Source organism: Setaria italica, chromosome V, assembly GCF_000263155.2.
Source record: "Setaria italica strain Yugu1 chromosome V, Setaria_italica_v2.0, whole genome shotgun sequence".
Lineage (NCBI taxonomy): Eukaryota > Viridiplantae > Streptophyta > Magnoliopsida > Poales > Poaceae > Setaria > Setaria italica.
This window is the reverse complement of record NC_028454.1, coordinates 29,474,977-29,501,190: the sequence shown is the minus strand read 5'-3', so window position 1 is coordinate 29,501,190 and position 26,214 is coordinate 29,474,977. Positions and strand designations below refer to the sequence as shown.

Genomic DNA, 26,214 nt, shown 5'->3' with positions numbered 1-26,214 from the left:
GATGTTGTTTTTCACCGTCCAATCTGCTGGAAACTCCGCCTCGTGTTCTCCCCATTCTGCAAATGTATATACCACACTATGATAATACTTCAATATAATAATCCTTTTCTATTGTCTTTCATATTCTTTTCAAATACTCAAAACTTACCGTGCTAATCTCGCCTTCTGTTGTCCCATTCCTCGCTAGTTTGTCCGGAAGCTCCCCTTCCACAAGGCACATCTCCTCAAATACTAATGTGTAGACAACAAAGACTGGAATACACTGTTGACAAAAAATATTTAAATTTATGTACAACGCGTATCTGGTCCTCACCCTTCCATATCCGTGTCCCTAAACTGCTCGTCATTGCTCTCGTAATCAATATATTTATTTTCTTGGCACTTCTTTGTGTCCTGCTGTCGCCCTATGTTATGCTCTTCTCCTCCACTATCATGCTGGCTGGCACTTCTCTTATGTTGTGCTCCTCGTGGCCTGCCTCTCATTCTGTTCTTCAATACTTCCAAGGGCTCTTTGTTATGCTGGAGTTTGGGACATGTTCTCGCGTTATGTGTTGCGTAGTACCCACAAATACTGCATTTCCTTGTGCCCTTTTTCACACCTTTGGCTCCCAGCGTAATTTCCTTCTTTTCAGATGGTGGTATGCTCCGCCCTTTAGTCTTGGATCTCGTAGGTGGGACTCGGCTGATCAGTCTATCATCATTGGCATGATACTGCAAAGATTATTGCACAAACTTTAAATTCAATGCAACAATGGTGATGGCATTAATTATTTCCAAACTCATTTTTCTAACCTCGCCACTGTGGGGTGCACATCCTTCATGCACTCTTGCATCTTTAGTTGTCATGTCTGTTTGGTTGGTTAGCACAACCTCGTTTCGCACAAAGTCTCCGCCAAAAGCATCCTGTAATACAATTAACACATCTCTTTTAATATTTCTTGCAGATATGCAAGTTAACTTGCGTCTTTCCCGTATTTAAACTACTTCCATCACAAATCATACCAGATTTGTTGCAAGAACCATTTTCCCCTTTATACTCTCTCTGGCTTCATTTCCATCCACGTTCGCTTGTCCCAATTCCTGCTTCACATTGCATCATTGTTATTGTGAAAATCTTTTTTCCCAGTGTGTTAACTCGCATACACCTGTATCATGATACAAGCCTACCTGGGTAACCCTTTTCGCCAATTGTTCATCATTTGTGTTGTCACCATAGCCATCATCACTTTCACTACAATCTGATAACTCCTGCAAAATCAAACCCAGATGTATGCGGTTAAGTGCCTTGCCATGCAACATACACTTCATGCAACATTTTAGAATTTTTACCTCTCCCGGTGATTCTTGGTGCATGTCTGTTGTGCTTGGCCCGATGTCAGGGGGTATTTCTTTGTTATCTTTGTCAAGCTTTGCCAACACCTCTCTCGTTCTAATGTGCGCAGCGCGCGACATGCTCCCAGACCTGACTGCAGCCATTGCTAGGGACGTTAGATCTTTGATTCTGTACAACTGTGTGACTCCATCAGCCCCAACTAGGAGCTTGTCATTCCTATCGAATCCCAACTCCTGCTGTGCATATTTTGTGTATCTACGGAGAATGTAATGTTGTGGTATACTATTTAGCTGGATTCTCATTAAGGCTCTCAACAAGTGCACGCAGAACAAACCTAAACAACCAAGAGAGTATATGTACTGTTAATAAGAAATTGGGATGTACGCTATAAATATTGTAACAGTTTTATCATGTACCTGTATGCTGCCACTCTTTGCACTCGCAATGAAACTCACCATTTCCTTTGTTTGCACGTACTTTGAACTGGTGCTGCCCCCAAGATATTTTAGAAGACCTATTTGTGTGAGTTACCAGATAGCATGTTTCACCCTCTATTGGATTGTCTTCTATATCGAAAGCCGTGCAATCGATCATCTTCTTTTCAAAGTCTTTGAAAACATTTCTAGTATAAATTCTTGAAACCTGTATTTCAAATGGCCACTTGCTTCTTGTGAGCCTTTTGCTCTGTCACAGTACAAGAGCAACAGTTAGTTAAGGGAAATGGTGTTTATACACGAACTCCATAAATATGAATTGACACGCTGGTTACATTACCGTTCCATGGTACGACTCTTCAGACTCCTTCATCTTACGTGAATGCATGAAGTCAAGCATTTTTTGGCGAACCTGTGCAAAGCCGTGTGCTTGTTAACAAAACACTTCTTCATGACAAAATTTGAGCTCTCGCTTCTCTGTGTCGATGCCATCCGGCCACAATATTGGTCTTTGAAATATGCCGGTACATACAGTTGTCGCTGGCAGTAAAGGCTATCTAAAGTGCCATCCTTTTGTAGGTCGAACTCATCCAATAGTTCCTGCCAAGCGGCCTCAAACTCCACAGGGGTGAGTGGGTGGTTTAGCACAGAATAAAATTTGTCCTTGAAATTTTTCTTCGCATACATCCCAAAGAGGTTGGTTAGATGTGGCATGTGCTTGTTCACCACATGCCATCTGCAAATCTTATGAACAACCCCTGGGAACTCTTTGGCAATCGCCACTCCCATTGCCTGGTCTTGGTCTATCACAAGATGCAAATTCATCATTGTTAGTTCTTTAATTGCTCTAAATTGTTGTATATGCTCATGTATCAAATATTTTTATCATAAACATCAATGATGAACATATTACCTGTGAGGATACACCTTGTTCTACTTTGTCCCATGCACTTTTTGAATGCTTTGAACACCCATTCAAAAGTTTCAGCTGTTTCATCTCCTACCAATGCACATCCAAACAATGTATTCTGCAGATGGTGGTTTGATCCAACAAACATTGCTAGTGGCTTCTCATAAATGTTAGTCTTATGAGTTGTGTCAAAGCTCATTGCATCACCAAAATCTGCATAATCGCCCTGCATGCTTGCATGACTCCAGAATAAGCTGTGTATAACACCTTCAGAGTCCAGCTTGGGTTCCCATCGGAACTGCGGGTTTTGAGCCTCACAATCCTTGAAGAATTCAATAAGCTTGTTTATGTCATCCGCGTGTTCTTCCCGTACATTAGTGGCCTTCCTATAAAACAGATTAAAAAAACTCAACATTTTATCCTTCTAAATTTTAAGCACATTTCATTAACGACACCAATGATCATATACTTTAGCTTGGCATGAACCTTACTATTCAAGAATAACAAACTGTGTGACGTTCTTTTACCTGTTCTCTATGTCCCGCGATGTTATCGGAACAAGCTCTGCACCCCCATGCATATTTTGCAATACATTCTTTATACTTTGCGTACTCACGCTGGCTTCCTGCAATTCATCAATTATTTGATAAAGTACTGGTTCCGTGCTCTTGTGTGACCTCATTTTCTTGGTTTTCAAAGGCGTATGCAACAGGTGGTTGTGAAATAGGTTTGCATTTTCTATAATCATATCTACTTCGTTGCCTTCACTGTCATACACTCTCGTAAACTTCAGATGAGCTTTGCACTTCGTCTTCATTGTTGTCTTGTTCCGTACTCGCAGAGCCTCATCACCTTTATAAAAATCTCCTTTTCCTTCACAGCTACACCTCATCACTCTAGAGAATTTTTTCTTGTTGCACATTTTCACGCCGAACCCGGCCAGTTGTGCATATCTCATGTAGAACGCCTTTGCTTCAGCTTCCGTGTGGAATGACATCCCTTCTCTGGGTATCATATTTGGATCCAAGCTTTCATTCTGCTTCAAATAACATTAATTTCAATTAACATCATATACTAATGCACCGCCATATGAACCAATATTTGCGTAGAAAATTCAATTATCATCACAGCCTTAAAGATATGACATAATATATTGGTTCACTGACTACTCTCATGCATTTGTGCTTTTTAACTGTGCATATAACTGCTTTGTACAATTCAAACAAAGATTTATCATGCATCACTTACGTGTGTTTGTGGTGGAATTTCTTCTTCACTAGCAATCATCTGGTTTGCGTCCAAAGTATCCGGAGGCAAGAACACAACACCCTGTCTTCCCGTTGTAATGGTTCGATCCTCATTACTCCCTTGCTGGCAACCTATCTGTGTGGGTGGAGTTCGAAATCTAGTGCTGGAGCTCTCCAACATCTCCGGAACTTTGATGCAAGAGTCAATAGTGTCTCGTTCTCCCGGCTGGGGCGGTTCAGATCGTCGCGGTGACCTTTCCGGCACTTCTGTATTTCTCACGTCGACGGCGACTCTCATGTCGTTCATCTCCAGCCTTTTCGGTGAAGGGCTATCCGTAGAGTCCCTACTCGGCGCGGACGGCCCTGCTTCTTCAAACAATATCCTCCGACAACCCATCACTGGCAAGGTGGTCTGAAAGGTAATAACACATTGCATATCCATTAGAGAACTGTATTTTGCCGATTCAGAGTTTGTACAAATATTCAATGACACAACAACCATCTCAAAAAAAAATTGTTTGGAGTTCAAAGCTTGGAAGTTGCACTGTCTAGAGTCCAGTGTCTAAACTGAATGGCAATCACAAAGTTTGGAAAGTGGCTGTTGAACAGACCAGTCAGAATCACAAGAGGCAACTGAGATCCGAGCCAAAGCGTACGAAAGAGAAGTTTGAATATGTTGCAATGACAGAACTGAAGAATGCGCAGAGGAGACAAAAGTAGAAGATACTGGATAGATTGTGTCTTCAAACAATACAAGGTAGAGTTGAAAGATAGCAACAGTACTAGTGGGATTTCACCAGACCAATCTGAAAAGCAATTCACTGAAGAAATCAATGATCCAATCACTACTGTTGAACAGACCACTGCTGATAAACAACTAGTAAACAATGTCGCAAGATAAAGTTGAAGGATTCATCATATATGTTGAACTATTGCAGCTGTTGTTTTTGTTTTTGCCAAACTTAATAATTCTGAAAGCCATCCTAAATGATCCTTTGACCAACTGATGGAGCAGTGATATGTTAAGTCCATCTATTTTTTGTTGGAACATGTTGCAAGAGCTAAATGAAAGAAGTACAAAACTTAAAAGTTAAAAATTCTGACATAGCCACCTTCACCCATAATCCACAATGATGCTATGTCCTTATGTCTTGTCTGGCTTTGGACTTGGTTATTTGCCTAACATGACTTCTATAAGTTCCAACTTCCAATTGTATATTCTAGGTTCCCTGATATTACAGTCTTGTAGGTTAGGAAAAGACTGTCGGATTTCATATTGGCTGCCTTTCAGCGATCTCATGTCATTGCGAAACTAAAGGTAATGGGTGTAAATATTTCTTACTATACATACAAGTCAGAACTCTGAAATCTGAACCAAATAAATCCCCATCTTATGTAATACTTAGCAGCAATAAGGAGGCTTTTAAGAATTTCCTTTATATGCAGAATTTTGTTAACAATTTTGCATGATAACTTTCGACCATTCTGCAGAAGCCTATTACTGGATAGATGGTGTATTCAAACAATCCACGGTAGAGTTGAAAGATAGCAACAGTACTAGTGGGATTTCAGCAGACCACTGTGAGCGGCACATCAACAGAAACCGTCACCGTTCAAGAAAGCCTGTGGAAAACCAACCTAAAAAGACCGCCAAGGACACACCTGCTGCTGCTGCTGCTGGTGCATTGCCCTATGCTGTGTCACAAGGTAGCTTGAAGAAGGCAAAAGTTAATGACTCGAAGCCAGGCACTGTCAGCTATTGGACTGATAGTTTAAACAGGTATATGTCCTCATTCATCTCCTTGTACGAAGCAGAACTACTTCAGCATCACAATCTGAACAATGAAGTCCTATTTATTACTTGTGCATCGTATTACTAGATCTTTTTAAGATTTTAGGTCCATTTTAACAAAAAAAAATTGTCAGTGACTGCTTTAGCAAAAGAAGCTAAAATGAAGAAAAGTGTCAACAATGTCTACCGCGCGCGGAAATTCACTGACAATCATAACAATTTCCATTTGAAAACCTCAATGCAGGACAATGTTGAGCAAAGAGAAAGCAAACCAACAAATAAGTTACTGAAGAAATTCACTGAAGAAATTGAGGGAGAGGAAATTGACTGAACAATGTCTACCGCGCGCTGAAGAAATTCACTGAACAATGTCTACCGCGCGCGGGACGTCCGCACGGGAATCCACGTCGCCGTCAAGGCCGTCCGGAAGCCGCGCCACCCGTGCCCGCCCGAGGACGCCGCGGCGGCGCGCCGGTCGGCGTCCACGTCGCCGTCAAGGCCGTCCGGAAGCCACGCCACCCGTGCCCGCCCGAGGACGCCGCGGCGGCGCGCCGGTCCGTGGAACAGGACCTCGCCGCGCTCCGGCGCATCCTGGGCCACCCGCACGTCTCGCGGAGGGCGGCGTTCTACGTATTCTTCGAAGATCACGGTTGCGGGTGGACGGCCTTTCAGCGCGGTTGTTGTCGCTTGTAAAAAAAATCTGACGAAGGGAAACTAGTCCATCTCGTGTGCGGGCAGGTGCGCTGGTCCGTGGGGGGCTCGGGTACGGAATAGTTATTATTTTTTTATAAAATGCAGAGCAGTCTACAAAACTTGTTCCAGGATAATAATTTGCAAATCTGGATATTAATTTACAAAACTTACCTCATTTAAGAAGGGGACCACACTACTTTTTATACCTGGCATCCTATTTTTTCCATTTCATCATTAATATCATCTTGCTATGGAAACTTGATGATCGTGGAGTGTTGGAACAGGCCCACCTATATCATCCCTTCTCAATTACTCCAATTTTTTAAACCTTAGAGCAACTCTAAAATCTCCCTTAAAATTACACCAAAACCTTATTTAGGGAAAAAAATTACCTCCAACAGCTCCTCCATCATTCCCGTAAAAATGCACGGACACGAAAAATATCCCTGTCGCCCCGCATATGCGGGGGTCTAGTCCTCCCCAATCACCCATGAACTGCTCGTCCTCAGAATTTCCTGCAGCTCACGGCCACAGGCGGCCGCGGGAACCGCGATTCCCAGTGTAGCTGCCGCCAATGCCGGCGTACACCGACACCGCCACGGCCTTCCGCTCCTTCACTAGCCTGAAGGCGCATGTGCTCCTCGGTGCGCCGACGGTGCCGTTGTCTGTGGACACCCGCATGTTCGTCACTGTCGAGCTCGGCATCTCTGACTGCTAGCCGGTGCAGCTGCTGTGCAACGCGATCGGGACCAGGACGCTGCCCGTCCTTTGCGGCGAGCATGAACAACGCATCCTTCGTGCTCCCGCCCGCCGGCTCCGTCTCCATGCTTCAGGAGCACTACTAGGCGGACAACGGCACGCCGGGCTCGGTGTCTACACCCGCGACTTCCTGACCGGCCGGAGGGGGGAAGTTGCTGGCGTGCTAACGTGATCAGTTTTGAAGTATTGGGGAGTTTATTATTAGGGATCCACTGTGAGATGATATGATTTTAGGAGAATAAATTTTTAGTAGAGCTTCCAATAGATAGTTTTGGAGGAGATTTTTTTAGACTCTTGAAGTTGCTCTTAGCCATGTATATTGTGAAGGTGAATGCGCATCGTTGTCATTGTCTATCCAGTTATTATAGGTAGGGATTTGAAATGAAAACCTTAGAAAACGTGCGTTCGTCGCTTTCCAGTAACAGCGAACAAGAACGTGGCCTTTTCTCGTCCGCTCATTATCTCCGATGGAAGAAAATAAGCGGGTGTTTGGTAGCACTCTACTTCAAATTTTTTAGCTCCACTCCACCAACTCTAGAAAAATATTGGAGTTGTCCACATGTTTGGCAAGAAGCACGGATCCAGCTCCAAAAATAGGATGTCTTGTTGTGAAAAGTCTATTATACCCTTGATAATGCGACCGCGTGTCAGTCTCCTTTCATTTCTCTCCTCTCTCCTCTCTTGTGAGTAGGACCCACATGTTAGTCCTTCTTCTTTCTAATAGCCCCGCAGGCGATAGGTGACGGTGCAAACCCGAGGACCACGATGACGACGTCGCCGGAGGAGGAGACTGTCAAGGAGGTGCTCTCTGAGGCCGAGCACTAAGCCGAGGGCCGAGCCCAAGCCCGTCGCCAATGTCACCCCCTCCACGAAGGAGCGAGGAGTGAAGAAGGCCAAGGAGCAGGAGTACAGCACCGATGCCGCGGTGAGCGACCTCGGGAGCTGCATGTCTCTCTCCATCACCACCGACGAGCGGTCCGAGGCAGCATCGGAGCCGTCAGTCGCGACCAGCTTGTTGGTCGGGCCGGAGCGGTCGCGGGGGAGGAGGCTATCGGCCAAGAGCCCAGGAGGCGCCAGGTCTCCGCCGATCTGGGGTCAGACTCCAATTGCCCCAAAGGCCATGGCCCGACGGGTGGGGGTGGGGGTGCAGCGGCCGGCTGGGGCGGCACGACCCCGCAGGGGGCAGGGGTCCGGGACGGCGCAGCCCCGCAGGGGACAGGGGCAGCGCGGCGACGCGGCCATGGCGGGCTGGGACGGCGCGGGCCGGCCATGGCGCTGCAGGGGACCGGGGCAGCGCAACCCCGCAGGGGGCAGGGGCAGTGCGGTAATGCGATCATGGCGGACGGGGGCGGTGCGATGGCACGCGGGAGGTCGGGGGCGGTGTGAGGAGAGATAGGCCCGCGTGAGGCTCAGCAAAATAGAAACGAAGTGGTAAGTTGTGTAACTAGTGGTAATGGTGGGTAAATAACCCCAACTCCATGAGGAGGTCTAAAAAGGGAGTTTTTGGAGCACCCCTTGAGGTACTCTACCAAAAATGTGGATCTGACCCCCTGCTCCACCTTTTTCCTGGAGCCGAAGTTGCTGGAGCTAGACGTGTTTGGCTATGAATTTTTTGAAGTTGGTGCAGTGGAGCAATTTTTCCTGGAGTGAAGTGCTGCCAAACACCCCCTAAATCAGCCATATCTTCTCTTCCATCGAGTCGTCGTCTCTCTTGCGAAGTTATTGGCGTCGGTTGTTGCCATGCAGCTCGGAACCGGAGAAGAAAGGTTAGGATTCAGGGTTGTGGGTTTCGGGGTTAGGGGTACTGGGGTTGGAGGAGGTTTGGGCTTAGAGGGATGACCGGGGCTGGCGGTACTGGGGTTGGAGGAGGTCTGGGCTTAGAGGGATGATCGGGGGTGGTGGCCGGCTCGGCGGAGGAGGCGGGTTGTGGGCGGAGGTGAGATGGCAAGGGTGCCGTCCGCCGGGCAGTGGAGGACCTCCAGTGGGTGGGGTAGGCGGCTGGGGCGAGCAATCAAATTGGTTCAGAAGGGCGGGACGGCAAGGTTTCCGCCGGTAGCGGATGGCGGTGGAGGCCGCCGCCGGCAGGGCAGTGCGGGCTACTACTACTGTCGAAGCTTGCTGAGGGAGGAAGGAGATTGTTTGCTACTTCAGTCACCACAAACGAGCACCATCCAGTGCCCCCGGATTTGGAACCCGAGATCCCCACCCAACGATCGTACCACTGATTTCTTCGTGTCCTAATCTCAGATGAGCCCTAAAAAAAGATCGCTGATATATATAGTGCTACAAAATTCCAATCACCCCAACCCTTATCGTTACCTGCGATACATGCATCTAGCACTAAATTAAGACGAGGGGGTGGGGGTGGGGGGGGGGGGGGGGAACATTCGTCCACGAGACATTTGATGAATGTATTACTTTAATCATCAGAACAGGTCCCGGAAGGTGGGGAGCTTCATCTCGCCCTCGGTGGTGAGCGGGATGGTGAACGTGCCGATGACCGGGAGGTCAATGGTGAGGCCGACCTCCAGCACATAGTCGATGTCCCAGTCCCCGCCCAGATCCTTCATCAGCGACACGATGAAGTCGTACGGCACCTTCACCGGCAGCTCCAACTTGGTGCTGCCGCTCGCCGCGATCCACCCGGGGTCGAGCATCGTGCCCGACGCGATCACCCTTCCACAAGAACACACGGTACGTGTTAGCGAGCCATCAGAGGCCTGAACGGACAAGCATGCATGATCCTACTACGACGGCCGGGAGCAAGAATGGTATGAAGCGATGAGATCAGGATGTGGCCATGACGTACTTGCCGGCGCTCTTGAAGGTGTAGGTGACCTCGCAGATGGGGATGCGATGCGAGTAGGGGTTGTTGACATCGATGTGGCTATGCAGCTCGATGCCCTGGCGGCTGACGCTCTGGAAGGAGACGCGCTCCAACGACGCCTCGGGCTTGGGGATCTTCGCCACCTTCTCCGCCACGAACCCCTTGGCCTTATCCACCAGGCCTGACACCAGACCGCCGCCGCGCCTCTCCTCCTCCCCGCCGGTTGCGGATGACCTCTGCTCCTCCTCTGCCGCGCTCATGTTGAAGGGGAATGGGGGATTCGATGGACGAATCTCGTCGCGGCCAGTCTCGTTGCACGGCGCGGTGGTGGTGTCCCTCGACGCGTGCGGGTGGAGGCGAAAATGGGAAGCGCTGGAGCCGCGCGAGGAAGGCGCGCCTTTATGGGAGGTGGAGAACGCGGCCGCATGCTAGTGCCGAGGGGTGCGCACAGAGTTGCATTGCATGCGTTTGATCGGCCAAGATGCCATGGGAGCAATCCAACGGGCGCACGGTGAGATCGGTGGATCTTGTGCGGGCTCTGACGGTGGCCACGGAATGGTAATTTTCGTACCACCACCAGCTGCTTATCAGCAGGAATCCCGGGCGTTTGGATTCAAGACGCTCGCCGCGAGTTTAAACAGACGCCGGGAATGTTGTTTCCAGATTATGGGCTTCTCTGTTTCTACTCTACGACAGGCCTCCACATACTTGACACAGATAGTGCGCCTCATTTTAATGGCCTTCCTGTCTTCTGAGGCCTTAATTGGGCCATTTGTGCCTTCCTAATAAAAAAACAAAAACATGGAGTCATTTCCGCCGTCCTAGGACAAAACAAATTGCGAGGGGAGGTGTGCATCGGTGTTGTGGAATGAACGATCAGGTTTCCAGACAGGCCAAATGATGAGAACCAGACAAGACAAACCAGTTGCCGCGTGAAATGATCGTAACGACGTGAGACCTCACAGGACTACATGGTTGGTGCGAAAACTCACGTTCCTGCTTAACTTCAGTCCACACTCCCCAGTCACCCAGTTCCCACCAAGGCGAGAACGCTGTTCGGATCAGAGCTTCATGTGCCAGCCGAAACACATGCCGGGCAACGCGCGGCAGGCAAGTGCGCTTCAAGCCTTTCTTACTGTACGTCTCTGCGTTACGCCACTCCTCGAACAGAACAGGCATCGAATGCGCTACCACCCAGCGCTGTTACACTGAGAAGAGACTAGTACTACTAGTAGTACACAATAGTATGTATCCTGCGAGCGAACTGCCTTTAATTTGATCGACAACAGACATGCACCAATTCAAATATTAATGGAAAATCGAGAATTTGGATCGGCCAGCCTTGCATCACATGTGTCTGTCTGGCCTCAGGCGACGCGTTGAATCGAGCTGGCTGCAGGCAGACAAGGAAACAGCGCCGACGTGCTCTCCACCGAGCTGCTCGCTCGCTCTCGATACACGGCAGGCAGGCGCGCACGAATGCGTGTCGCGAGAACGCTCATAAAGGGCTAGTTATTTCATACTTAGTGTCATTCTAGTTTTTTCTTGAAATTGGAGTAAGCGTAAAGCTGTCATTTGGTAAGAAGATTTCGATCGGATCTCCAGCTCTACAAAATAACCTACACACAGGGGAAAAAAAATCAAAAGATGACGGCCAAGAGGGTTCACATTGAGAATTATGTTAACCCGAATGTTGTACCAGCCGAAGCTTCTCTATTCCCACGGCGTGCCTTGGACGCCCCACCTGCCTGTCTCCGGCTCTCCGCCCTGGCATTCTTGTCCGCTTCTTCTCCTGCTCATTCCCCTGTCTCCACCACACTTAGCCGTGTTAATTGGGTTGTAACCCATGTTGTAACCACACCAATCTATTCTTATAAGAAAATAAATATAATCCACCCTAAACCAAACCTCCACTATCACACACCACACCACCCCAAACTTACCATTGCATAAGTTATACAAATTACTTGCCAAATATGGTTACAACCCAATAAGAACCCATTAGGTACCCAATAAAAACCCATTAGTTAACTTTTTTTTTGAGTTTGTATGTGACTCTCAACGTGGGGCCCACATGTAAGTCTAGCCATACTACTTTGCACAAAGTAGCGGACTGTCAAGCTAATGCATCTGCAACAAGTTTCGGTCAATTCATCCAAAATTTTAAGGTGTGAACACGAGGTTTTAGTTTTAGGGTCCGACTCTTGACGCGGGCCCCACATGTAAGTCCAGCCGTACTACTTTGCATACAGTAGCGGACTGTTAAACTAATTCATCTGTAACAAGTTTCGATCAATTTATCCAAAATTTTAAGGTGTGAACGCGAGGTTTTATTTTTAGGGTCCGACTCTTGATAGATGAGGCTCCAGGCTTTTGGGTTCTTAATGGGTCTCAACCCACGGGTTGAGAGTCTTTTAGATCCAAAAATAATACCACACACCCCAAACACCTTCCAAACTATTTATTTGTAAAACCCAAACCAAACCAAACCATCTAGCAGGCCAACTCATTATAAACCAATTCAAATGAGCTTATTATATAAACCAAACCATTAAAACCAATAAACCCAACCCAATTAACAGGGCTGACCACACTCCACCGCGAGCCTACATCTACCCGCTCCGCTGGCCTGAAACTCTCGTCAGGTCTCACGGGTTCAGCTCAGGCGGCCCTTTCGTCGTCGGCCAACGGGCATTGCAGATTTCTTGATGCGCAACACATCTCTTGAGCAGTCATGTCCGGTAAATTCCACTTCACTTTCTTCCATTTGCCTGCTTCAACAATACATTTCCTCCTTTGCGAGCCGTTTTGTTCTCTGAAGTTTCTGTGACAGTAGCATGCGTTCTTCTCTTCTGCAGTGCCTTAGCTAGTTCCCTGTGGTTTAATCTCCTGATGGAGCCACCGTATTCCTCCCGCTACCAGCTTCACGGTTCTGCTTCTCCCATGACATGGCGGCTCTGTCTCTTCCTGCTGCTTGTTCTTCAGAGCTGCTGCCGCTCGGCGCTTTCGGCCTCGCCGTATCTTGTCGGCATGGGCAGCTACGACATAACAGGGCCTGCCGCAGACGTCAACATGATGGGGTACGCGAGCGCCGAGCAGATCGCGGCAGGGATCCACTTCAGGCTCAAGGCGCGCGCGTTTATCGTCGCCGAGCCTGATGGCAAGCGTGTCGCGTTCGTCAATCTTGATGCCTGCATGGCGTCGCAGCTTGTGACCATAAAGGCACTTGAGAGGTTAAAAGCAAGGTAACAGACTAAGTGCCTCTAATCATAATTTGCACGAATCTCTTCGTCCTCATGGTGGTGGAGCAGAGTAGCAGACTATGCAAATTTCCAATGATGCAGGTATGGTGGTCTTTACAACGAGAACAATGTGGCTATCAGCGGAATCCACACTCATGCTGGGCCAGGAGGTTATTTGCAGTATGTGGTTTATATTGTCACATCTCTTGGTTTTGTTCGCCAATCCTTTGATGTAATCGTCAACGGCATTGAGCAAAGCATTGTCGAAGCTCACAATAATCTCCGTCCTGGGAAAATATATGTGAACAAAGGTACGAATGATCTCTGTTTTCCTGGATTAGTTAGGCTTTTTTTAAAACACTAGTGGGAGTAATTTGGTATTGTTTGTGATTTTTTTTACCCATGTTAAATTAATTTTATTTAAACTCTGGTTGATTTAATTACTATTCCTTCATTCCTGACCATTCTTGGAAAGCTGCCCTGAAGTTTTATTGACATTCTATTCCCTATGTGGCTGCTACACTGATTTTTGGTTACTGCAAATATTTTGTAACTGATGTCAGGCAAATGGCTTTCAGGTGACCTCCTTGATGCTGGTGTAAACCGCAGCCCTAGCGCATACCTAAACAACCCAGCTGATGAAAGAAGCAAATATCAGTACAATGTTGATAAAGAAATGACCCTTATCAAGTTTCTAGACAACGAACTTGGTCCACTTGGGAGTTTCAATTGGTTTGCAACCCATGGAACATCAATGAGTCGTACAAATTCTTTGATAAGTGGCGATAACAAAGGTGCAGCTGCACGTTTTATGGAAGATTGGGCAGAAGAAAACGTCAGCCCAAATCAGGCTGCTCATGTAAGCTCTGGAAATCCGAGAAGAGTCTCTGCACTAGTTTCTGAACCCAATGAGATAAGTAGGTTCCATTCTTCTTGACTGCTTAGACTTTCGAAATCAAATATCCAAGGCTCTTGCTAAACTATTTATTTTTCAATTGCTTTTATTCAGCTGATGACTTAATACGATTAGCATCATCCTACAAGGCCTCAGGTGGAAGGGAAATACCAAGTTCAAGTATTACCAGACGCATTAGGAGCACTCAACAAAAGAAGCCTAAATTTGTTTCTGCATTCTGCCAGTCAAATTGTGGAGATGTTAGTCCGAATGTCTTGGGAGCATTTTGTATAGACACTGGCCTTCCTTGTGACTTCAATCACAGTACATGTAATGGCATGAATGAACTGTGCTATGGTCGAGGCCCAGGGTACTCACTGTGCCTACAAGTCTTTCCATATTTTTGCACATTTAAAAGGACTTGGTGTAAATTAATCCCATTTTTTTCTGGCTTGCAGATATCCAGATGAATTTGAAAGTACCCGTATCATTGGCAATAGGCAATTTCTCAAGGCTGTTGATCTTTTCAATTCAGCATCTGAAGAAATACAAGGAAAAGTTGACTACAGGCATACTTACCTAGATTTCTCGCAACTCGAAGTGAATGTTCCTACAAGTACAGGAGATCAGCAGTCAGTGAAAACGTGTCCAGCGGCCATGGGGTTTGCCTTTGCTGCTGGAACCACAGATGGTCCTGGAGCTTTTGATTTTAAACAAGGAGACACCAAGGTTGGTTTTTATCAATCAGATACTAGCTACAATTTTCGTTGACATGATGTTGACTGGTTTGCACAATCTCTTATTAGGGAAACGCTTTCTGGAGGTTAGTACGAGACGTAATTAGGCCACCAGGGCCAGAACAAGTGAAATGTCAGGCTCCAAAGCCAATACTTCTAGACACCGGGGAAATGAAGGTTCCATATGATTGGGCAGTAAGTCTTCTCATTTCTCTTTACAAGCATATATGTACAAAGCTTGCAAAATACTAACTTTTTAACTGCTTTGAATTCTGTATTGTTTATTTGTGGTCAACACCTTTTTTCCATGCTAGTGGTATGAGTTGAAATGGTTGTTCCCTTATGAATCAAGTGACTTTCTTACTGAATTTGCACAGCTGATTGTTTATTGTTCATTGGTCCTCTATTGAATTCTGTATTATCATGCAGCCTGCGATTCTTCCAATTCAGATTATAAGAATCGGTCAGCTGGTTATCTTGTGTGTCCCTGGAGGTATGTTTTCCTGATTCTTTGCCCCTAAGAAATATGCCAAGCAAACAGTACATCTGATGTTTTGGTCTGTTTGCTTTTGTTATGATGTCGAATATTCAATAATGCAGTTTTACTTGTTATTTTTATTTTGGTTCAGAATTCACAACAATGGCTGGGAGGCGGCTGCGTGATGCTGTCAAAAATGTACTTACAAAGAGTGGTCAATTTCATAACAATATTCATGTTGTTCTTGCGGGGCTAACAAACACCTATTCCCAATATATTACAACTTTTGAAGAATATCAGATGCAAAGATACGAGGTGTGTAATTCTCATATCAGTTTTTTTTTTCTTAGAGCAACATAATATTGGATAAATGGCTGAAATTAGCTTGATTTTTGTTGGCTCACAGTTTATTTTCTAGCTATGTCTACGGATATTTTAACTATCTTATTAGGAACATCAATATTTATTGATATGTTTGAATCTCCACTTTATCCTGTAACATTGTCTCACATCTATAGCTTGACAATAATATACCTATTTCAGTAATAAAGCTATTTCTGAAATTTTGTTCATGAGCATCTTATTGGGGATAAACGCGTTTTTTTACAGGGAGCATCAACGTTGTATGGCCCTCACACCTTGAGTGCCTACATTCAAGAGTTTCAGAGACTTGCTACAGCTATGGTCTCAAACGAAGAGGTCCCAACAAATTTGCAGCCTCCTGATATGCTGAACAGGCAAATTGAGCTACTCCCAGGTGTTATAGTCGACGAGGCACCTCCTGGCGTCACGTTTGGAGATGTCAGTTCAGATGTTCCTGCGAACTCAACTTTCAGGAAGGGCAGCGTAGTGAACGCTACATTCTATTCAGCCTGCCCAAGGAATGACCTTCTCACTGACGGTACCTTCGCACTCGTTGAGAAGCTGGACGGCAGCAACGATTGGGTTCCTGTCTATGATGACGACGATTGGTCGTTGCGCTTCAAGTGGTCGAGGCATTTACCATTGAGTCCAATCAGTTTTGCGACGCTCGTGTGGACAATTCCTGAAGATGCCCCATCGGGTGTTTACAGATTCAGGCATTTTGGTGCGTCCAAGCCGCTGATTGGGTCTGTAAAATATTTTACAGGGACCTCTAGTGCATTTGTAGTACGTTAAGGGTCAACTGCGAAATTTACATCAACCAAAATATGCACATATTTTCCCTTTGGTTTTTATATGTAGTCGATGCTAATAACGTTACCAAGTCATTTTACCAATGTTCTTGTTGGAAATACATGTACTATTCTTATATAAAATTTCACTAAGGGGCAAATTTCATTAATAACTGCCAGTGAAATAAATTCAAACATTAAGCATGACATGTTGCCGCCAACGTCACTGAAAAACCTAAGGCCTACTCCCTCATGTCATAAATAAATAACGTTACCACTGGTACTTTAAAAGTATTGTAACAAAGCTCCTTGATTTGGCCACAATCAGCTACTGTTTCAATTACAATGTTTTACTTTGGATATTTCAAAAATGATGATTATATTTGTAATAAAAATATTTTCACCATATTATACTTTTATCTATTACAACTATATTATAACAAAATCAATATTTACAGACTGTGTTGATGTCCCAAAAAAAATTCTTGACTAGAGGTTGAACTGAACATTGAAGATCTGCTACTAGTAGCAAGATTGACTCACGGGAGAGGGAGGGTTGAAGTATACTACCCACCGGCTACCATCCCTCAAATAAATATGATCGAGCCTTGTGAGCATTGACATGAGGGGCTGTTGAAGTATATTGCTCCTATCCATCATCAAATAGTTTAAGTTTTTGGGTGAATTTGTTAGTTGTATGAAATTGTGTAGGAAGGAAGGTTCACAAAAGCGGGATTGGCAGGCCAGCCCCTATACGCAATAGGAGCCGGGAATACTGTGTGAGCGCCAGATCAGGTTCCAGAAAAATGGCCAAACGTATCAGAAACGATGACCATCTGAAAAGATTAGAAGCACTAACAAAAGACGAGCAAGCAAGAGTGCCGGTGTGCGAAGACAAGGTGTACGTGCAGATTGCATTGCCTCTATGCGTCAAACATATGGGGTGATGCCATGATGGCGCCAGCAATGCTCAACTATGCTTCACAAAGTTTCCACACCAGGAGTTGCAAACCGGTTTGGATCGACAGCTTGCTGTGGCATTACTTGGTCACCCTTCTAACTGATGCAGTGATGCTCCGAGCACACGCATCTATGTTGGTTTCCTTCGTTCATTTGGAAGGAGCCATGGAGGTGTGCGGAGCCCATTGGATGGCGGCCGAAGTGCACTGGCAACCGAGATCCACGCGAGAGGCCGGGCCACACTGCACGATCTCGATGCCGCGTGTGGACGTGATCACGCATGGTGGTTGCTGTCGAGACCGGTGCGATCTGCCTTTCATCATTGGGCACTGGCAACGGCATGCGTTACGGAGATCTAGATGGATCGGCCGCCGCGCATGTGTGCTCTCATGCGTCCGGCGAGCGCGCGGCGTGGATCGGATCACGCGGCCGAGGAACTCGCCTCGCCCCTCAGCGACTTTGCTGGCCTCCCTCCCTCTCTCTCTCTGAAACATGGCAGGCGGTGAGAGATCGTTTGAAGAGTGAAGACACGGATGCCTGCCTCGTCGCGTACGTTCTTATCCGACAAGCACTTGGGAGACACCGGCTGTGCACATCTGATAGTTCGAAGCTGTTGTGCTCAGGCTAATCACGTCTGCGTAGCGTATACGGAGGCCAACGGGCTAACGAGTCATGTGGGGATAATCATAAGCAGATCGCGATCTGATGCCCCCAAGAAAGAACTGAAAGGAAGCACCGGTCATGATGAGACAGTCCAACACGAGCCGTCCAAATCAGAGCACTTGGCTGCAAACGTCGCCCAACCCACTGAAACTTGTCCGGACTGAAAGGCCCTACGAGGTAACCTGCCAGACAGCCAGAGTGAACGCCCAGTTAGGGAGAAGCAGACATATTGCAGAATAAGCATGACTCATCAATCAATTACGTAGTTACTATTACTATTACTTCAGTACTGAAATTTGTTGTCTGCGAGAGAAGGACCACTGACAAGATGAAGTTGGAGCAGATACTGACAAGGGTGGTGCACTGCTGCAGCGAGTTAAGAGAGTTTCAGAAAACAATCTCCCTGTGTACGAATGGTGCAATATCTTGGCTCTTGTATTCGGTGATACTTTCGTACAAGTTAGTACCAAAATAAAAAAAAATGTCCAATTTAGATCACGCTGCAACTTTGACAAAAGTTAGTAGTAAGAACTAAATTTTTCACTGTTGGTGTTACAATGTTGTTCGTTCAGCTCGTGCTGAACTTCCCCCTGAACTCGGGACGTTCGCTAGCGCGCGCCCTCGAACAGTCGAACTTCCAGGTCAGCCCCAGTGGACTCTGAATCTCTGATCGCCTTGCCGTCAGTCACAGGTTCTACTGCTCTGATTGATGCGGATGGATGCGGCACAACGGCCAGCCCTGAAGCCCCGACCCATCCTCAACTCCTCCCCCGTTCCCACCAAAACCTGCCAGGCGCGCGCACGCCACCGCGACCTCCAGAAGCCGCACTTTCCTAGCCTCGCCGTCCCGCGCGCACACGCACAAGCGCCTGCCTCCCGGGCCTCCTTCCAACAAACCCAGCGGGCAGCGGCTTGTCTTCCACGCCTCGCCCCGCCTGTCCCCCGTCGGCCCCGTCGCGGTCGTCTCCATTTCTTCTCCCTTCCCTTCCCTGTCCACGTCACAACCGTCAGTCCACATCCGCTTGCCCGTCCCCAACACTTCGTCAGATTCGAACTCGGCTTGCCTTAAAATACTTGGCCACTAGCAGGGGGCCGCGCCCGAGCTCGAGCAGCACAAAGTCGACGCCATCCCAGTCCTACGACTACGAGGCGCTCCCCTCTCGGAATTTCCAGCCCGTCGCGTCGCGTTACCTGCGGGGTGCCGCCGTGCCAGGTATAAGTGGCGGCGGAGGTGGCCACGCCCACGCACTGCAGCCGCCGCCGCAGCTGAAATCCTCCGGGGAGGAAGGAGGGGTTCGCCGCTCGCGGGGGTGAGTTCGCTTTCCCCTCATAATTCCTGCCCCCTCCCCGATTTTATGCTAATCTGGTGCGAAATTAAGCTAGGGTTTCATCGCCAGTTCTGCGGATTTTTCCTATCGGTGCTGTGATGTTCAGTGGGATGCTTGCTAGCCCGTGCTGTTTGGCTTGGCTTGTGTGCCGTCCACTCCATGACGGTTGGACTGTGCTGCTGTTGCTTGTTTGGTGGGGGAGTGACTGGACTGGACTGGACTGGCCCTCTTGCTTTTGCTGTGGCGTTGCTTGTGGGATTAGCGTGGTTATTGGCGTGTCGTGGGGGGTTTGCTTGTTGCCTGATTAGCGTTGTGATGCTGATCTCCTGTGGCCGTGGACGGCGGCTGATTGCCTTTAAGGATCCCAGGTCAGAGAAGTGGTTTTAGAAGAAAATTAGTAGTGTGGGGAGCCTGACCCGGTGTGTGCTTGGAAGGCTATTCCCTGTGCCCGTCACCTCCCTTGCTAAAATCAGTCCACTGCAGTGCTGAAATTTGGTGTGGCTAGTGATTAATAGCACTGCCATCAGCTTCCACTCAACCTCTTCCTGCTCAGGGAGCTCACTGCTCCGGTTAGGCCCATCAGCATTAGGATTTTGTTAGGTTGAATTGTTTCGTGCGATATTACCTTTTTGTTTGCTCAAGACATATTCTTACCTGCGACAGTGGCCTACTTTTTGTCTAGTTAGGAAGTTCCAGTCATAGATGGTAAAAATTAGCTCGTGAATGTTAGTATACTGTGCTCATGTGGAGAAATGTAATTACCGTGTTCCAGAAAATTCCATGCTCTCATTTTCTTGCTTGGATAACCCATATCTTCCTTTGCATGCCACTATGCTCTATGAATTTTCTAACATATACCCACCCTCCTCTTTTGCAGTGTGTAGTTAATTCAGCAGTTTATTGAGATATTCGACTTGCATGAGTTGATTAAAAAGCCCCCTTCCCTGGTTCATGATGGAGGCATCATCTTGCTTGCGCTACCGCGTTTGTGGTTCTGGTTCGCGGATGATATGGCTATGCCTTTTTCTAGTACTCATTCTTCAGAGTTGCAGCCCCGCACTTTCAGACTCACCGTATTTGGTTGGTATGGGGAGCTACGACATAACAGGGCCTGCGGCAGATGTTAACATGATGGGATATGCAAATACCGAGCAGATCGCATCAGGAATTCACTTCAGGCTAAAGGCCCGTGCATTCATTGTTGCTGAGCCCAATGGAAAGCGTGTTGTGTTTGTGAATCTTGATGCTTGCATGGCATCACAGCTTGTTACTATAAAGGTGCTTGAAAGGCTCAAAGCAAGGTAAGCATGATTATTCCTTGAACCTTATTATCAGAAAGTCACTTGTTTCTGCAACTGTATGTGATGTTTGTTCGAATATTTGTATGACACGATCCATTGTAACTTGCGCATGCAGTTTTTTTTTTGTCATTCACAGAGTACTTGATTTTCATGTTATCTACTAAAAAAAACTAGTGCCTGACTATATAAGATTTTCTTAATGAGATGCCATGCCACAAATGTAAAAAATCCTTAGCTATTTTGCAGTCCACTGACACATAAGAGTCCAGACACTCACACTAACATAATCTTGATCAAATCGATCAGTATGTATTTAATAACATTTTATAACAGAGTTTTTTTTTCCATGCACCATATGATGCTGGAGCTGACTATACAAACCTCAATTTGGTAGGTATGGAGATCTTTATAATGAGAACAATGTGGCTATCAGTGGAATCCATACTCATGCCGGGCCTGGTGGTTATCTGCAGTATGTAGTTTATATTGTTACGTCTCTTGGGTTTGTTCGCCAATCATTTGATGTAATTGTCAACGGCATTGAGCAGTGTATTGTTGAAGCTCACAACAACCTCCGCCCTGGGAAAATCTATGTGAACAAAGGTATTAATTATACTTGTTTTATGGGACTTATTAGGTTTTCCCAAAAACTATTGGGACTAGTTACGATCTGTTCCATCTCGCTCGAAATAAAACATAATATAGTTTTAAGTAGGCCTCCAAGCCTCCAAGGTTACTACTCAGCCCTGGTTGGTTGATTGAATGATTTCTGACTATTTGGAAAGCCTGTAATGATCATATGTCCTAAGGTCTTATTAATTTCTACTCATTCTGTGATATTCTCTGAGACTTAGTTACAAAAAATATTTTGTGACCACATGATTTCCAGGTGACCTCCTTGATGCTGGTGTGAATCGCAGCCCAAGTGCATATCTGAATAACCCTCCTGAGGAGAGAAGCAAGTATCAGTATACTGTTGACAAAGAAATGACCCTTATAAAGTTTGTAGATGATGAACTGGGTCCAGTTGGGAGTTTCAATTGGTTTGCAACTCATGGAACATCGATGAGTCGTACAAATTCATTGATAAGTGGTGATAACAAAGGAGCAGCTGCACGTTTTATGGAAGATTGGGCAGAACAAAATGGTATTCCAAAGCAGGGGGCTCATGTAACTAATGATGGTTTAGAATCTTTGCACAAGATATCTGGACTGCCGAGAAGAGTCTCTTCAATAATTCCTGAACCAACTGAGATAAGTATGTTTGATGCTTTTTGACTGCTTAGATTTTGTATTGAAATCAAAGATCTTTTGGTTGTTGCTAACCTATTTCTTACATTGCAGCTGATGACTTAGTTCAATTGGCATCATCCTACGAGGCCTCAGGTGGCAGGCGATTATCAGGTTCAAGTATCACCAGGCGCATTAGAAGTACTCAACAAAACAAACCTAAATTTGTTTCGGCATTCTGTCAGTCAAACTGTGGAGATGTTAGTCCAAATGTCCTGGGAACATTTTGTATAGACACTGGTCTTCCTTGTGACTTCAATCATAGTACGTGCAATGGGAAGAATGAACTATGCTATGGACGAGGCCCAGGGTACGCACCATGCTTACCAATCATTATAATTAAGGCTTTCGCATTTTCCCACATTCGGAAGAATTTATTATGATTAAATCCTTTAAGTCTTTCTGTACTGCAGATATCCTGATGAGTTTGAAAGTACCCGTATCATTGGCAATAGGCAATTTCTCAAGGCTGTAGATCTTTTTAATTCAGCTTCTGAAGAAATACAAGGCAGAATTGATTATAGGCATACTTACCTAGATTTCTCGCAACTCGAAGTTAATGTTCCTACAAGTACAGGAGGACAACAGGTGGTGAAAACATGTCCTGCAGCCATGGGGTTTGCCTTTGCTGCTGGAACTACCGATGGCCCTGGAGCTTTTGACTTTAAGCAAGGAGATGTCAAGGTTGACAATATCTATCAAAAACTAGCTTCACTATTTTTATTAACATGCTATTGACTGATTTATACTGTCTCTTATCAGGGAAACCCTTTCTGGAGGTTGGTAAGAAACTTACTTAAGACGCCAGGGAAGGAGCAAGTTGAATGCCAAGCTCCAAAACCAATATTGCTAGACACGGGTGAAATGAAGGAACCATACGACTGGGCAGTATGTCTTCCATCTTCCTTTTCATAAACAATTGCAAACAGGCTTTGTAAAGTACTTCTAGTTTCCTAGAAAATGCAAATGCCTTATTTAATAGTTGATACCAAGGTCACATCAATCTCGAGCAACTATTGTTTCTGCAGGTCAGTACCACATAGATTGATATACTCCCTCCATTTTTAAATATATGATGTTTAGGACAAGCTATACTGATATGAAGCATTTTAAAATACATTTAAAAATGGAGGGAATAACATTGTCTTAGTGATATTGTTAACTCTGTGAGAGTCCCATTCCTTTGAACTGGTCTGAAGCTTAGTTTCAGTGCTTAAATCATAAGCCAATATTATCTCATTTATGGCAAACATGACATTTCTGCTAAGATCAGACTATCACCTGTGAACTATAGACCATCTGTATTGATGATATTAAACTGTCTATCACCTGTGAACCATAGATCACGTGTCATGATTGTTAGATATGTATGTGCTGTGTGCGTGTATGGGCCTGGTGTGTCTCACGCCAATGCCCAGGCCGGCTCCCCGCCGTGCTAGGATAGGCAGGTTATCCCTTAATTGGTTATGATTCTATAAACCTCTCCCAAGGTCTGCCTATATATTTGTACACCTAGTATACCCTAATCAATCTATTATTCCACGCAATCTCAATTGCTCTCAATGATTAATTTCCATGATACATGAATTAAGAACATGGAACTTAAGTCTGTTTTACTGAATCTGCACAACTGATTAATTGTTGGTTCTGTACTGAATTCTGCATTTCTATGCAGCCTGCGATACTTCCAATTCAGATCATAAGAATCGGACAAATGGTTATCCTGTGTGTCCCTGGAGGTATATTCCCAGTTCTTAACTCCAATAAAAAATTTGCCAAGCAACAGTGCATGTGATGTGTTGATCTATTGCAATTTATTGTGACATCACATGCTCATGTTATGCACTTTGTATGTTTATGCGTTGGTTCAGAATTCACAACGATGGCTGGCAGGCGGCTACGAGATGCTGTCAAAGAAGTACTAACAAGTGACAACAGTGGTGAATTTAATGATATTCATGTTGTTCTTGCTGGGTTATCAAATACCTATTCTCAATATATCACAACTTTTGAAGAATATCAGATCCAAAGATATGAGGTATGAATATTTCAAGCCACTTGCTTAGACTGAGAGCATAGTACGTATAAAATGAAACAATCATAGTTAGCTTGATATTTGTTGGCCCTTACACAATTTATTTGGTAGGTACTTAGTTATTTGTAATGGCATTTTTAACTGCCTTGGTAGGAACATGTTTTTTCTGAATATGGCTGAATCGGCACTGTCGCCTGTAGGTCTCATTCTCATCTGTTCATCTTGCATGAATAACCTGATATTGAATCTTTCCTTTTTGTTGTCATACCTTTTTCCCCTGAGCTCTGCTCAATCTAAGAAACCAAACAATGATAGGCATGCACAGTGTGGGTCCTCTTAAAATTTGTTTGTAAGTCTGTTGAAATAAACACCCTTATTGGTAGATGCCCCTTTGTGTAATTATTGAAAGTTCCTTCAACCGCATCAGCCTCCTTTTAGCTCCATGAAAAGAGAATGCTTTATTTTCTCTCTCTTGTTTTGTGCTTGTGGTTCATGTTTTTTTAGGGTGATTTTGCATGTTCGTAGGGCCCCATGGTATTAATTTATTGGTATTTAAGTTCAGATATTTCTTCAGCCCATCATTTATTGATCTTCCTGGCAAATAAATGCTTGTTTTGCAGGGAGCATCAACGTTGTATGGCCCTCACACCCTGAGTGCCTACATCCAGGAGTTTCAGAAACTTGCTACAGCCATGGTTGCCAACAAAGAGATCCCAACAAACTTCCAGCCTCCAGACATGTTGGACAGGCAAATTGGACTGCTCCCAGGCGTCATGTTTGATTCGACCCCCCCTGGTGTGAAGTTTGGAGATGTCAGCTCAGATGTTCCTGCAAGCTCAACCTTCAGGAAGGGCAATATAGTGAATGCTACATTCTATTCAGCCTGCCCAAGGAATGACCTTCTCACTGACGGCACCTTTGCACTTGTCGAGAAGCTAGATGGTAGTGACAATTGGGTCCCTGCCTATGACGACGACGACTGGTCGCTGCGTTTCAAGTGGTCAAGGCCTGCGAAGCTAAGTCCAAGGAGTTTCGCGACGCTGGAATGGACAATTCCTGAAGATGCCCCATCAGGTGTCTACAGATTGAGGCATTTCGGTGCCTCTAAGACGTTGCTTGGTTCCATCAGACATTTTACAGGGACCTCTCGTGCATTCGCCGTGCGTTAGTTGGTGCACCGTTGCCTTGGATAGTACAGCTACCTGAGTTTACACCAGTGAAAATTTCATATTGAAATACAGGTCGCAGTATCGAGAGCGTGTTGGTCCATGGTTTTTTTTACCTGTATTTGATGGTAATAACATTGTCAGACCATGTCGAACCTGTATCTTGTATGCAATCCCGTGGGAACGTGTAGCTTGTACATAACTACAAACTCGATATATATATGTCAAATTTGTGCAATCTCGTGACAAAACTCGATACATATGTCGAATTCGTGCAATCTCGTGAAGTAAAACGGTTTGGGAAATCTAGTTGTATGATGATTTTTGTGGATGGCCAGAATAGCTGTGCGGTATTGGTGTGAGTCGTGCGTACCCAGAGCTCCACCTGACAGGTAGTCATGCCGGCCCAAATGATTCACCAGACTCCAGCAGCGTCGCAGCTATCACCTGACAGATAGCCGCAGGTAAATACAGGGAGGAGAAAATTCCCTCCATGCCATCCAAAATTATAGCCATCCCTTATGTGCCATTGGAAATTTAACAATCCCCTCGTTGCCATTCCGTTAATTCCACCGTTACTATTTCGTTAAAACGCCCCAGCACCGTCACCACCGCGGCAGCGTCGGTCTTGGAGCAGCTTGCGGCCAGGGACGCCACAGCGTCTGCGAGGCCGACCACGGGCCGCGGCTGTGCCGCTGTGCTCGCCCTTGCACCCGCGTCGTCTAGCTCGGAATCGGCGTCATTCACGTTGCCGTACTCGAGGTTCCCGCGGATGCGGGCATGCGGCCTAGACCAGGAGCTCATGAACAGCGTCCCCTGGACGGAGGAGCACGCGCAAGCAGCCCTCTCACTCCTACAACAAATGGAGCTACCGAACTCCGAGCATGGCTCCAACACCGCTGGCCGCCTCCGGCCCGTCGCTTCCATCTCCCCCGCAGCAGCTGCGCTCGCCCCCGGCAGCGGCGTGCGC

General features: G+C 46.1%; 4 protein-coding genes across 5 annotated transcripts; 2 read left to right on the top strand and 2 right to left on the bottom strand.

The window, feature by feature from the left end:
- Positions 1-11: 11 nt before the first annotated feature.
- Positions 12-4,321, bottom strand: LOC111257348 (protein FAR1-RELATED SEQUENCE 3-like). The gene is made up of 9 exons (XM_022826698.1): positions 4,179-4,321; positions 2,681-3,063; positions 2,296-2,570; positions 2,108-2,179; positions 1,865-2,017; positions 1,168-1,248; positions 1,003-1,080; positions 149-262; positions 12-56 (listed from the first exon to the last, which is right to left on the bottom strand). Exons 1-9 carry the CDS (start codon positions 4,319-4,321, stop codon positions 12-14), a joined length of 1,344 nt encoding a protein of 447 aa, XP_022682433.1.
- Positions 4,322-9,495: 5,174 nt separating this feature from the next.
- On the bottom strand, positions 9,496-10,336 carry LOC101752869 (late embryogenesis abundant protein Lea14-A). Its single transcript, XM_004969160.3, has 2 exons — positions 9,978-10,336; positions 9,496-9,844 (listed from the first exon to the last, which is right to left on the bottom strand). The coding sequence occupies exons 1-2, from the start codon at positions 10,253-10,255 to the stop codon at positions 9,595-9,597; spliced, it is 528 nt and encodes a 175-aa protein (XP_004969217.1). The 5' UTR covers positions 10,256-10,336; the 3' UTR covers positions 9,496-9,594.
- A 2,253-nt stretch (positions 10,337-12,589) lies between these two features.
- Positions 12,590-16,680, top strand: LOC101787004 (neutral ceramidase). The gene is made up of 10 exons (XM_004969159.2): positions 12,590-12,736; positions 12,854-13,240; positions 13,340-13,548; positions 13,816-14,154; positions 14,247-14,502; positions 14,591-14,861; positions 14,939-15,064; positions 15,299-15,362; positions 15,499-15,662; positions 15,957-16,680. The coding sequence occupies exons 2-10, from the start codon at positions 12,888-12,890 to the stop codon at positions 16,503-16,505; spliced, it is 2,331 nt and encodes a 776-aa protein (XP_004969216.1). The 5' UTR covers positions 12,590-12,736; positions 12,854-12,887; the 3' UTR covers positions 16,506-16,680.
- A 2,342-nt stretch (positions 16,681-19,022) lies between these two features.
- On the top strand, positions 19,023-25,495 carry LOC101786357 (neutral ceramidase). Of its 2 annotated transcripts, none has more exons than XM_004969157.4 (10): positions 19,023-19,434; positions 20,330-20,753; positions 21,148-21,356; positions 21,643-22,011; positions 22,098-22,353; positions 22,457-22,727; positions 22,806-22,931; positions 23,719-23,782; positions 23,915-24,081; positions 24,699-25,495. In XM_004969157.4, exons 2-10 carry the CDS (start codon positions 20,404-20,406, stop codon positions 25,245-25,247), a joined length of 2,361 nt encoding a protein of 786 aa, XP_004969214.1. In that variant the 5' UTR covers positions 19,023-19,434; positions 20,330-20,403; the 3' UTR covers positions 25,248-25,495. The 2 variants fall into 2 exon arrangements, with proteins under 2 accessions (XP_004969214.1, XP_004969215.1); XM_004969158.4 differs by lacking the exon at positions 19,023-19,434 and adding an exon at positions 19,864-20,021 and having other exon boundaries at positions 24,699-25,247.
- The last annotated feature ends 719 nt before the right edge of the window (positions 25,496-26,214 follow it).